This window comes from Geotrypetes seraphini, chromosome 2, assembly GCF_902459505.1.
Source record: "Geotrypetes seraphini chromosome 2, aGeoSer1.1, whole genome shotgun sequence".
Lineage (NCBI taxonomy): Eukaryota > Metazoa > Chordata > Amphibia > Gymnophiona > Dermophiidae > Geotrypetes > Geotrypetes seraphini.
Window position 1 is genome coordinate 97,644,979 of NC_047085.1, and position 12,279 is coordinate 97,657,257.

The window sequence follows — 12,279 nt, forward strand, 5'->3', positions numbered from 1 at the left end:
GGCAGATTGATAGGCTTAAGAGCGATAAATCCCTGGGACTGGTTGATATCCATCCGAGGGTTATCAAGGAACTAAAAGGGACTATAGCTGAACTGCTTCAACTAATAGCCAATCTGTCGATCAAATTGGGAAAGATTCCGGAGGACTGGAAGGTGGCGAATGTTACGCTGATCTTCAAAAAAGGTTTGAGGGGAGACCCGGGAAACTACAGACTAGAGGTGCTGATAAAGGACCGCATCATTGATCACCTTGATGGTCTGATGAGGACCAGCCAGCACGGTTTCAGCAAAGGCAGATCTTATTTGATGAACTTGCTGCACTTCTTCGAGGGAGTAAACAGAAAGATAGACAAGGGTGACCTGGTCGACATTGTATATCTGGATTTGACAAGGTTCCACATGAACGACGACTTCGGAAAATTGCGAGCCATGGAATCGAGGGTGAAATACTCATGTCGATTAAAAACTGTCTGGAGCATAGGAAACAGAGAGTGGGGGTAAATGGACAATACTTGGACTGGAAGAGCGTCACCAGTGGGGTGCAGCAGGGCTCGTTGCTTGGACCTGTGCTCTTCAACATCTTTATAAACGATCTGGACATAGGTACAACGAGTGAGGTGATTAAATTTGCGGACAATACAAAGTTATTCAGAGTAGTGAAGACACAGGGGGATTGTGAAGATCTGCAACGTGACATAATCAGGCTCGAGGAATGGGCATCGAAATGGCAGATGAGGTTCAACGTGGATAAGTGTAAAGTGATGTAAATCTCATTCACGAATACAGGATGTCCGGGGTGGTACTTGGAGAGACTTCCCAGGAAAGAGACTTATGAGTCCTGATCGACAAGTCGATGAAGTTGTCCACACAATGTGCGGTGGCGGCGAAAAGGGCGAACAGAATGCTAAGAATGATAAAGAAGGGGATCACGAACAGATCAGAAAGGTCATCATGCCTCTGTACCGGGCCATGATGCACCCTTACCTGGGGTACTGCGTCTTGGTCACCGTACATAAAGAAGGACACGGTATTACTCTAAAGGGTCCAGAGAAGAGCGACTAAGATGGTTAAGGGGCTGGAGAAGTTGCTGTACAGCAAAAGATTAGAGAAACTGGGCCTCTTCTCTCTCGAACAGAGGAGATTGAGAGGGGACATGATTGAAACATTCAAGGTACTGAAGGAAATAGACTTAGTAGATAAGGACAGGATGTTCACCCTCTCCAAGGTAGGGAGAATGAGAGGGCACTCTCTAAAATTGAAAGGGGATAGATTCCATACGAACATAAGGAAGTTCTTCTTCACCCAGAGAGTGGTAGAAAACTGAAACACTCTTCCGGAGTCTGTCATAGGGGAACACACCCTCCAGTGATTCAAGACAAAGTTAGACAAGTTCCTGCTGAACCGGGAAGTACGCAGGTAGGGCTAGTCTCAGTTAGGGCGCTGGTCTTTGATCAGAGGGCCGCCGTGTGAGTGGACTGCTGGACACGATGGACCACTGGTCTGACCCAGCAGCAGCAATTCTTATGTTCTTAGACTTTTTGCAGATGCCTTAAATATAGGAACAGCCTTACTGGACAGACCAATGGTCCATCTAGCCAAATATCCCATCTTCATGGTGGACAATCCAAGTCACAAGTACCTGGCAAAGACCCAAATAGTAGCAAGATATAGTGGCACTAGAAAAGGTTCAAAGAAGAGCGACCAAGATGGTAAAGAGGATGGAACTCCTCTCGTATCAGGAAAGACTAAAACGGTTAGGGCTCTTCAGCTTGGAAAAGAGATGGCTGATGGAAGATATGATTGAAGTCTACAAAATCCTGACTGGAGTAGAACGGGTACAAGTGAATCGATTTTTCGCTCCATCAAAAATTACAAAGACTAGGGGACACTCGATAAAGTTACACGGAAATACTGTTAAAACCAATAAGAGGAAATTTTTTTCACTCAGAGAATAGTTAAGCTCTGGAATGCTTTGCCGGAGGATGTGGTAAGAGCAGATAGCATAGCTAGTTTTAAGAAAAGTTTGGACAAGTTCCTGGAGGAAAAGTCCATAGTCTGTTATTGAGAAAGACATGGGGGAAGCCACTGCTTGCCCTGTATTGGTAGCATGGAATATTGCTACATCTTGGGTTTTGGCCAGGTACTAGTGACCTGGATTGGCCACTGTGAGAACGTTTAGGAATTTTACTTCCCTAGCATTCCCTGATGTGACATTTATCCAGTCAATGTAAGGATAATTGAAATCAATTATACCAGAACACAATACTAAGCATACTATCAACCAACAGGTGGAGAAAGAGCCTCAGGTGAAAAGAGCTCAAACCTGTTGAACCCCTGCAGGTAACACAAAACAGGAAGGCTTACCTTCAGTCATAAGCTGAAAAAGCTCCATCAAATGCATCTTGTACATGATATCCAGGCTGATATATACAGTATATTATAAACACTATATAACAACAACATAAATTAATTCAATAAAGCCAATTGACTTATACCATACTAGTGTTTAAGCCCGTTACATTAACGGGTGCTAGAATATATGCCTGTCTGTCTTTCTTTCTTTATGTCTCTCTCCCTGCTCCTGTCTCTTTCTTCCTTTCTTTCTATCTCTTTCCCTCCTGCTATTTTTCTCTCTCTCTCCCTGGCACCCTTTGTCTGTCTGTCTTTCTTTCTGTCTGTCTCTCTGGTCCCCTGTCTGTCTTTATTTCTGTCTGTCTCTCTCCCTGGCCTCCTTTGTCTGTCTGTATTTCTTTCTGTCTCTCTCCCCCCCCCCGGTATACCCTTCCCCTCCAGGTCCCTGTGAAGTAGTAGCAGCATTTCCCCCCACCCCCCATTCCCTTCTCTCCCCCCACACTTTCCTTTGCAGAAGCAGCAGTGATATTTCCCTTCCCCTCCAGGTCCCTGCTGAAGCAGTAGCAGCATTTTCCCCCACCCCCCATTCCCTTCTCTCCCCCCACACTTTCCTTTGCAGAAGCAGCAGTGATATTTCCCTTCCCCTCCAGGTCCCTGCTGAAGCAGTAGCAGCATTTTCCCCCACCCCCCATTCCCTTCTCTATCCCCCCCACACTTTCCTTTGCAGAAGCAGCAGTGATATTTCCCTTCCCCTCCAGGTCCCTGCTGAAGCAGTAGCAGCATTCCCCCCATTCCCTTCTCTTACTGTGAGCTGTCCTGCTCTGTTCGGCCCCTCCCCCTTCCTGCGGGCTGGCCTGTAAAGAGCAGCCTGCGATGGTGGCCGGCTTTAGCGAACCTCGCAGGCCGCTCTCCAGCCTCGGTAGCACGTTCCCTCTGACGCACGGGATCGCGTCAGAGGGAACGTGCTACCGAGTTGGAGAGTGGCCTGCGAGGTTCGCTAAAGCCGGCCACCATCGCAGGCTGCTCTTTACAGGAGGATCAGCAGCAGCAGCAGCGGTGGCAGCGGCGAATGAGGGCCAAGGTGTGTTCCCTGCCGAGGACGCGGGCAGGGAGAGAGCTTGCCTGGCTTCCAGGGTGAGTGAGGGCGGGAGGAAGGGAGTGGCCAGAATGTTCCCTGCTGCTGGGTTGGCTGCCACGGAACACACACCACAGCGGCAGGCAACACGAAATCCTAAGTGCGCATGTGTGCTTAGTCTTTTATTATGTAGGATAGTGTTAAACACTTTTCCAGATAATATCCATGACCAAAATGCCCATCCTAACAATAGTAGGTTCTGAAGTAATGGGTTCTTAACATTTACCGTATTTTTCGCTTCATAAGATGCACCCTAGATTTAGAGGAGGAAAACAAGAAAAAAACCATTCTGAACCAAATTCTCCCTGCCAGGCTCTGAACCAAGTCCCCTTCCCTGCCAAGCTCTGCATCCACCTTCTCTCCCTGCCCTACCAGACTATGCAGCCAGCCACTCTTCCTGCAAGGCTCTGTACCCTGTCCCACTGCCCTGTCCTGCCCTATACCCTGCCCCCTCTCTGGTGGTCTAGTGGTAGGCTAGGACAGGAGCGATCCGTCCCAGCTAACAATTTTTTACACCTCCAGTACTTTTTTAAACCCCCTCATACAATTTTTATTGAATGAACAATCCAATAGCAGTAGTATACATCATACCACCTGTCCTAATCCATACAACAAACATCAAATTCAAAGAAGGTATCACAGAGATCAGATCATCATTTTTTTTCCTTTGTTACATAAAGACAAATACCCTAATTCCTCTCCCCCAACCATCCATCCTGTGAAACAGCAAAAGGTAGAACACAACATTCCAGTGTTCTTAGGGGCCAGTGTTCTTAGGACCCCTGGAGATCAAAGGATACCCCCAAACAGTCAAAAATGCGACCCCCCCTAATCTAAAACAAAAAAGCAGATAGAGGTACCCGACAAAACTCAAGACTTAGCCAAAGCAAAACTCCAACCCCACACCTTTTAAATCTCTCCCTCCCTCGCTAGACGGCTCTTGTACTCAGCAACACACAGGTCAGCAGTCTGGAGGTCAGGCACAAGCTTTCCGTGTTCCAGCCTGGCCCTGCGCAGTTTTCTGAATGGCTGGCATCAGTTCTAGTGAGTCCTGCGAGAACTGACGCCAGCCATTCAGAAAGCGGAGGCGGGCCCAAGCGATAGCACGTAAAGCTTGCTCCTTACAACCGCGCTCCTGACCTGAAAACAAGAGCCTTCTAGCGAGGGAGGGATACCGCTGAACCACCAGGCTGTTTAATAAAGGTACTGATGGCAACGGGCGGGTGGATGTTTGTTATAAACAGGTGCGGCAGTGGTGCTGAGAGGCGGGGGGGGGGGGGTGTTTAGAAAAAGTGCAGCGGCGGTGCTGAGAGGCGGGGGTTTTAGAAAAGATGTGGCAGCAGTGCTGAGAGGCGGGGGGTTTTGAAGCGGCAGCGGGAGGGTGTTTTACAACGCTACGGGGGTGGGGGTGGGGGTGCGCAAATTTTGTATCTTTGCTCCATAAGACGCACCGAGATTTACACCCACTTTTGGATGAAAAAAAAGTGCGTCTTATGGAGCGAAAAATACAGTAAATTTTTTTTTAATGAAAGCACAGGGAAACAAATACATTAGTAACACTAATACATATTTAACCCTACCAACATATCTTAAACATGGACCTGTAAGATACACAGTTCAATTATACAGTACTTATCCAGTACATTAGTGCTTCTCCTTACTGATATCACAAAAATACTCCCGACGGGGCTCCCATTTCGCAGATCCACCTGTTGGTTGATAGTATGCTTGGTATTGTGTTCTGGTGTGATTGGATTGTATTTGTTTAATGTATGTGCTTGATCCAATCGCCTCTGTTTGTAGTGTGTGAGTAACTGAAATCACCTATTATTAAATTGTTGCCCAGTTTGCCAGCTTTCCTAATCTCTGATAACATTTCTTCATCTCCTTTATCATTTTGATACCCAGAGAGCACCCTGGCAATCCATAATAATTTTCAGCAGCATGAAAGGACAATGCTGTTGAAAATTGCTGACAGGTACTGCTATCTAGATAAGTGCTTTTGATTTGGCCAATCAGGGACTTCCTTAGGCTACTCAAGAAGGAAGTCCCTGATTGGCTCAGGCGCCTCAGGCCTCTCCCATGGGAGCCAATCAGGACCTTAGGCCCCTCCCTGTGCATCACATGAAGCATTGGGGCGGGGCCTAAAGCCAAGACACTGTCATAGAGCAGGAGGGACTAAGCATCCCTTCTGCTCCAAACAGGTATGGGGGAGGGGAACAGGTCCTCCAGTGGTAGGAGGGAATCAGCAACCCTCCTGCCATTTGTTGTTGTGTGTGTGTGTTTTTTTTTTTTTTTTTTTGGGGGGGGGGAGTCAGGGGGTGGAATCTGGAGTCGCCGATGGCAGGAGGGAGTGGGAATCCCTCCTGCCATGATTTTGAAGTGGCGATGGTGGCGGCATGGCATGGGGGGGGGGGGCTTTTTTTAAATTAAAAAAAAATTAAATCCGGCTATTTTGCATGTGTAATACAAGCAAAATAGCAGTGCCATTAAAATAAAAAACCCTAACAACCAGGCAGACCTGTCGGTAACACTTATCAACAGGTCTGCAGTAGTCGAGTTTGACAATAGTAAAATTCAATACAAAATAGCCAATCAATTGCTTGGCTATTTTGCATGGGATTTTGCTCATTTGCATGGGCGGATTGGATCGAATGGGAGATTGATAGGACAGGAGTTTAGTGAATCGGGTCGGGGAACGATTGCAAAACTGGGTTTGCAATCGGTACAGGATCGGAAGGTTTCGTGAATCTAGCCCTCTGTTCCTTCTATCTTGCTGCACCATGCACGAAACAGACTACCTCAATCATTATCTCAAGCTCCTTTTCCGAGGCTGCTTTCAATTCCGAACTCCCACTCACCGTAAAATTACGTACGTCTATCCTGTCATTGTCTTTGCAAGAAACTCCCCAACCCCTCCCTATATGTCCTATCTGTCCAAATTAGATTATAAGGTCTTCCTTTTAGCGCTATAGAAATGAAAGAATAATAACAGTAAAGTATCTCAACAACACCAAACCTTCCCGCATTCAACCCCAACCCACCACCGCGAGGCCGTTTATTATGACGTAAGACACTTCCTTCTTGCGCTAATAAGTTGTAGCTGCGCATGCGCAGCGTTCTCTTTTCGGCTAGCGAAGATGGCGGGTAAAGAGTGAGTGCTTTTTTTTCAGTCTTGTTATCCGTTATCATCTAAGTTATCGGCCGATTATTGACACACTGGTGCGCTCTATGTGGTGCTGTAGGTTCTCTGCTACTAGCTAATAGTATTATTTGGCGCAGGGAAAGCGCCTGAAAGATGGTGTTGCGGCGGAGGAGGGCGCTGCTCCAGGTAGCTGGTGGGGCCTGCGTGGAGATGGCTTATTCCGTATCCGGAGTGGTAGCCGCAGCCGTTTCTAGTCGGGTCTTGGTGCTCTGGGCCTCTCTTCGGGTAGTAGGAAGAGACTCGTAGATGGGCGAGGAAGGCTTATAGCTTTGCGGTCCCGTATGGGAAGAGGCCTTGGCTCGCCGTGGAATTACACAGTCCCGGCCCATCAAACCAAATAGGGAGCTCTGTCTTGTTGTCAAGAGGACAAAGCATTGTAAAAAGAAGGAACAAAAATGCTTTATTTATGAGACGCCTTATCAAAACAACTTTCTAGGCCCTCAGAACTCAAACTTATCACTGTTCTGAGCTTTACGTGACAAATCGTCACTGGGTCTATTTTTTTCTTTTTATAGGTCATCAAGAGCTTAAAATAGCTTAATTTATTTTATCTTCTTTAATCTAATTTTACTTATAGATTATTTAAAGAAGATAGCTTAATTTATTTTATCTTCTTTAAATAATCTAATTTTACTTATAGATTATTTAAAGAAGATAAAATAAATTAAGCTATTTTAAGCTCTTGATAACCTATAAAAAGAAAAAATAGACCCAGTGACGATTTGTCACGTAAAGCTCAGAACAGTGATAAGTTTGAGTTCTGAGTGGTGACGCTGAGGGCCTAGAAAGTTGTTTTGATAAGGCTGCTAATTAAAATCAAGGAAAAAGTTCCTGTTTTTTGTGAAATGAGTGATATGTGGTAGCCGCCTGAAAATAATTTTCATGCTAAATATATTTGATTATTTATGAGACGAATACAGACATGGCAGACAAGGTAATATATATGCGTCGTGCTTATCTTTGTGTGTGCGGATACAGTATACGTAGAGTAAGTATAGGCTCTGTATGCTGCGTACAAACTTAACAAGTACGATAAACAAATATGTAATCTTTCTCAGTCCTCGGGGCTTGATCAAAGCATTCTACAGAGAAGGGCTACACAAACAAACAAAAAAGTGACTTGGTATCAACTTCAGGAAAAGCATGTACTGATAAAACAATAAGTAACCCTTATCCTCCGATCTTATAAATCCTTCTGGTGTTTAGCTGAAAACAAATAGGAACAAGCCCGTATTGGGTTTTAAAGTCAAAGCTAAAAATTTTAAAACATAGATATTCAGAAACAGGTATCTAGTGAAGCTTATGGCATATTTTATAGTTTTTCTTTGCCAAGATTTTTTTTTAAAGATTGGTCCCTGTTAATGAGTCACTTCAGAGCAACCATTTTTACAAACTAAATACAGTAGTAACATAGGAGGAATATTACAGTACATGTCCTTGTAACAAAGCATCACTGCTTATAAATAGCGAACTTCTTTTTTTACAGTTGACACGTGAAGGGTAATTCTATAATCTTGGTTCTCCTTGTACTTACCCAATGTTGCATAGTAACACAATGTAAGTGTACACTTTACCATGAAAGTGTCAGTAAGGTACCTAAGTGCTATTCTGCAAATACCTGCTTATTAGAGCCAGTTGAAGAAAGGTTGCCTAAGGCAGTGATTCCCAACCCTGTCCTGGAGGAACACCAGGCCAATCGGGTTTTCAGGCTAGCCCTAATGAATATGCATGAGAGAGATTTGCATATGATGGAAGTGATAGGCATGCAAATTTGCTTCATGCATATTCATTAGGGCTAGCCTGAAAACCCAATTGGCCTGGTGTTCCTCCAGGACAGGGTTGGGAACCACTGGCCTAAGGGCTCCTTTTACAAAGCCACGCTAGGGCCTTAGCATGTGCGTGCTAGCCGCTACCGCCTCCTTTTGAGCATGCGGTAGATTTTCGGCTAGCACGTGCTAATCCTGTGCGTGAGCTATAACCGCTAGCGTGGTTTTGTAAAAGGAGCCTCAAATTTTGACTCATAAGTACAAATTCTGTAATGGCAAATTAAATGCAAATTAAATGCATAATTGATATTATTATAGAATACTAGCACAAGTTGGCATTTAGATGCAACCACTTATGTACCGTATTTTTTGCTCCATAAGATGCACCCTAGATTTAGAGGAGGAAAACAAGAAAAAAACATTCCTAACTAAATTCTCCCTGCCAGGCTCTGCATCCTGTCCCCCCTCCCTGCCAGGTTCTGTACCCTACCCCACCCCTCTGGTGGTCTAGAACTGAGTAGCCATTCAGAACTGGTGCCTGCCCACGCAGCAGCATGCTTGTGCGCCGCTGGCCTCAATGTGCAGGTAATCAGGCAGTAGTCCTGTGAAGCATCAGCGATCGGCCGAATTAGGGAAGTGCCTGGGCCCAGGCATTAACGTGCTTGCGCGCCATGGGCCCCGACAAGCAGCAGGCAGCCGTCCACCGACCTCCAACATTTAAAGCAGGGGTGCCCAAAAGTTCGATTGCGATCGACCAGTAGATCGCAAAGGGAACGTGAGTCGATCATGGTACCCATCCTGGGCTCCTTGATAGACTTGCATTGCCTTCCATTCTACCTGCTTCCCGACCTTGTAAAGAGGACACTGAAGCGCCGGGCCGACCAACGTTCCTCACTCGATGTCAATTCTGACGTTGGAGAGGAAGTTCTGGGCTAGCCAATCGCTGCCTGGTTGGCCTGGAACGTCCTCTCCGACTTTAGAATTGACATTGGGTGGGGGGAAGGTTGGTGGGCCTGGCGCTTCAGTGTCCTCTTTACGGTGGCGGCCTGTTCCCTGATGGCGGTGGTGGCTTGGGGAAGGGCAGGGAGACAGACTGAAAGGAGGCATGGAGAGAGAAAGACAGGGAGAAAGAAAGAAAGGGGGCATGGAGAGAGAAAGATGTACAGAAATAAAAGGGGTGCAGAGACAAAAAAAGACGGCGAAAAAGAAAGAAAGGGGAGGAGGGCAGGGAGAGAGGAAGAAAAAGTTGGGGGAGGGAATGAAGGTCTGGAGGAGAGGAAGCATACAGGAGGCTGAAAGAAGGGAAGAAATATTGGATGCACAGTCAGAAGAAAGTGCAACCAGAGACTCATGAAATCACCAGACAACAAAGGTAGGAAAAATGATTTTATCCCAGGACAAGCAGGCAGCCTATTCTCACATATGGGTGACGTCATCGATGGAGCCCTGATGTGGAAGCCTCGCAAGCAGACTTGCTTGTAGAAACTAGAAGTTTCGAGTCAGCCGCACTGCGCATGCGCGAGTGCCTTCCTGCCCAGCACAGGGTGCGTCTTCTCAGTTTTCTGCGGAGCCGAGAAGTCCCTCTTTGACTCTCTGCGTTCAACTTAACTTTACTTCGTGCCTTCTCTCACTGCGGTTTGTGTTATTTTCCTTCACGAATCGTATTTAGTTTATTTCTCGTTTAAAAAAAAAAATTATTTCTTCCGTTTGGCTGCCGGGGCAAGCCGCTCGGCCACAGTCCAGGGACTTCGACTTTGCAGCGGTTGTTTTTCCTCCTATGTCCCGGCCAACAACAGGCTTCAAGAAGTGTAGCCAGTGTCAGCGTGCGATTTCTCTTATGGACCCACACAGTAAGAGTCTCAAGTACCTTGGGCCAGACCATCACCCTGAAGTCGTGCGAGCGCTGTGCTATTCTTCAACCTCGAGCCCTTAAACGTGTCTGCTTTCAGTGGAGAAGCTCTTCGGGATGGATTCGACCACTTCCTCGACTCTGAAGCTGACCTCGGTCTCGCCTTTGATCGAGGTTCCTCCTGCCTCCACTGCTTCAATCTCGAGTCTCATCAGACCTTCTTCGTTTGCAGTGGTTCTTTCCTCGACGACGTCTGCTGTATCCTCAGGTCAGATTGCTCAGCAGAAAGTTCCAGCGGTGGTGCTTAAGGTGCCTAAGACTTCCAAGTCAAAGCACATTTCCACTGCCTCTGTGGAACCTCCAGCCAAAGCAGGTGGTCCGGTTTCAGACACGGATCCATCCTTGCCGGCTTCTTTCCAGACCATGTTAGAGCAGCAATTCATTCAGTTCCTCACTAATATGGGACCGAAGTTTGTTACTCTAATCCAGCCTGGGCATTCTGCAGACTCCCGTGAGATCGAGCCTCTTCCTATGCCTCAGACTGAGACTACACACTCTATGCAGGGAGCAGAGTCTCTGCGAGTGTCTGGTCTGGCATCTATGCACGTAAAGCAAGGAGCAGATTCTTTGCAAGTGCCTCGACAGGAATCCTCACACTCCATACAAGGAACAGAGTCTTTGGGAGTGTATTGAGGTTCCTAAATCAAGCCTCTGGAGCTTCGATCCACAACCTCCAGCCCCATCCATTCCTTGGCGCTATCGCCTGCTTCCATCTCTGGGGTGAAGTCTCGAACTTCAAGATCTGCTTCCAAGCACCGTTCTCACTGATGTTTGAAGCATACTTCCAGGCATAGCTTTTCTTCCAAAGAGCGTCCTTCTTCAACTAAGCCTCGATCTATACCTTCCAGTTCTACTAGACCACCGACTCCTCGATTGAGGTCTCCACTTCCAAATCTCGAGGACTCGGCGGCTTCGATTGATTCGTCCAAGTCTCCCTATTCTTTTGATGCCTTTTTTTCCGGCCGAAGCTTCATCTTCAACCCAGGCTGCCTCAACGACCTTGAGTCCTTTTCGAGGCAAGGCATTGGTGGATCAGCTATCTTTCTCCTCTTTTCTTCGTCAAATGTTATAGACTATGGCTATAGACTTGGACCTTCATTTGGATGCTGGTTCCAAATACTTTAAGGAGTATCTCGAAGTAATGGGGTGGACGGAGACGTACATAGATGGATCAGAAACTGTTGACAGGTAGGAAACAGAGGGTAGGGGTGAAGGGCCATTACTCGGACTGGAGGAGGGTCATGTGTGGTGTTCCGCAGGGCTCGGTGCTCAGGCCGCTGCTATTATATTCATAAATGATCTAGAAACAGGGACAAAGTGTGAGTTAATAAAATTTGCGGACGACACCAAACTATTTAGTGGAGCTCGGACTAAAGAGGACTGCAAAGAATTTGCAAAGGGACTTGAACAAACTAGGGGAATGGGCGACGAAATGGCAGATGAAGTTCAACATTGAGAAATGTAAAGTATTGCATTTGGGAAGCAGAAACCCGAGGTACAACTATACAATGGGAGGGATGTTAGTGAATGAGCGTACCCAAGAAAGGGACTTTGGGGGTAATGGTGGACATGACAATGAAACCGACGGCACAGTGCGCAGAGAGCGAATAGAATTCTAAGTATAATCAAGAAGGATATTACAACCAGAACGAAAGAAGTTATCCTGCTGTTGTATCGGGTGATGGTGCGCCCGCATCTGGAATACTGCGTCCAATATTGGTCGCCGTACCTCAAGACGGATATGGCGTTACTCGAGAGGGTTCAGAGGAGAGAGACATGACTTATAAAAGGGATGGAAAACCTTTCATACGCTGAGAGATTGGAGAAACTGGGTCTCTTTTCCCTGGAGCAGAGGAGACTTAGAGGGGATATGATAGAGACTTATAAGATCATGAGGGCATAGAGAGAGTAGA

General features: G+C 46.6%; 1 protein-coding gene across 1 annotated transcript in view; it reads left to right on the forward strand.

Annotated features, from left to right (window-relative positions):
• Nucleotides 1-6,525: 6,525 nt before the first annotated feature.
• Nucleotides 6,526-12,279, forward strand: part of RPL7 (ribosomal protein L7) — a 90,282-nt gene continuing 84,528 nt past the window's right edge. Inside the window, exon 1 of the mRNA XM_033935268.1 lies at nucleotides 6,526-6,640. Within this exon, the coding sequence (XP_033791159.1) occupies nucleotides 6,627-6,640 (14 nt within the window). The 5' untranslated portion in view covers nucleotides 6,526-6,626. The remainder of the gene's footprint in view (nucleotides 6,641-12,279) is intronic.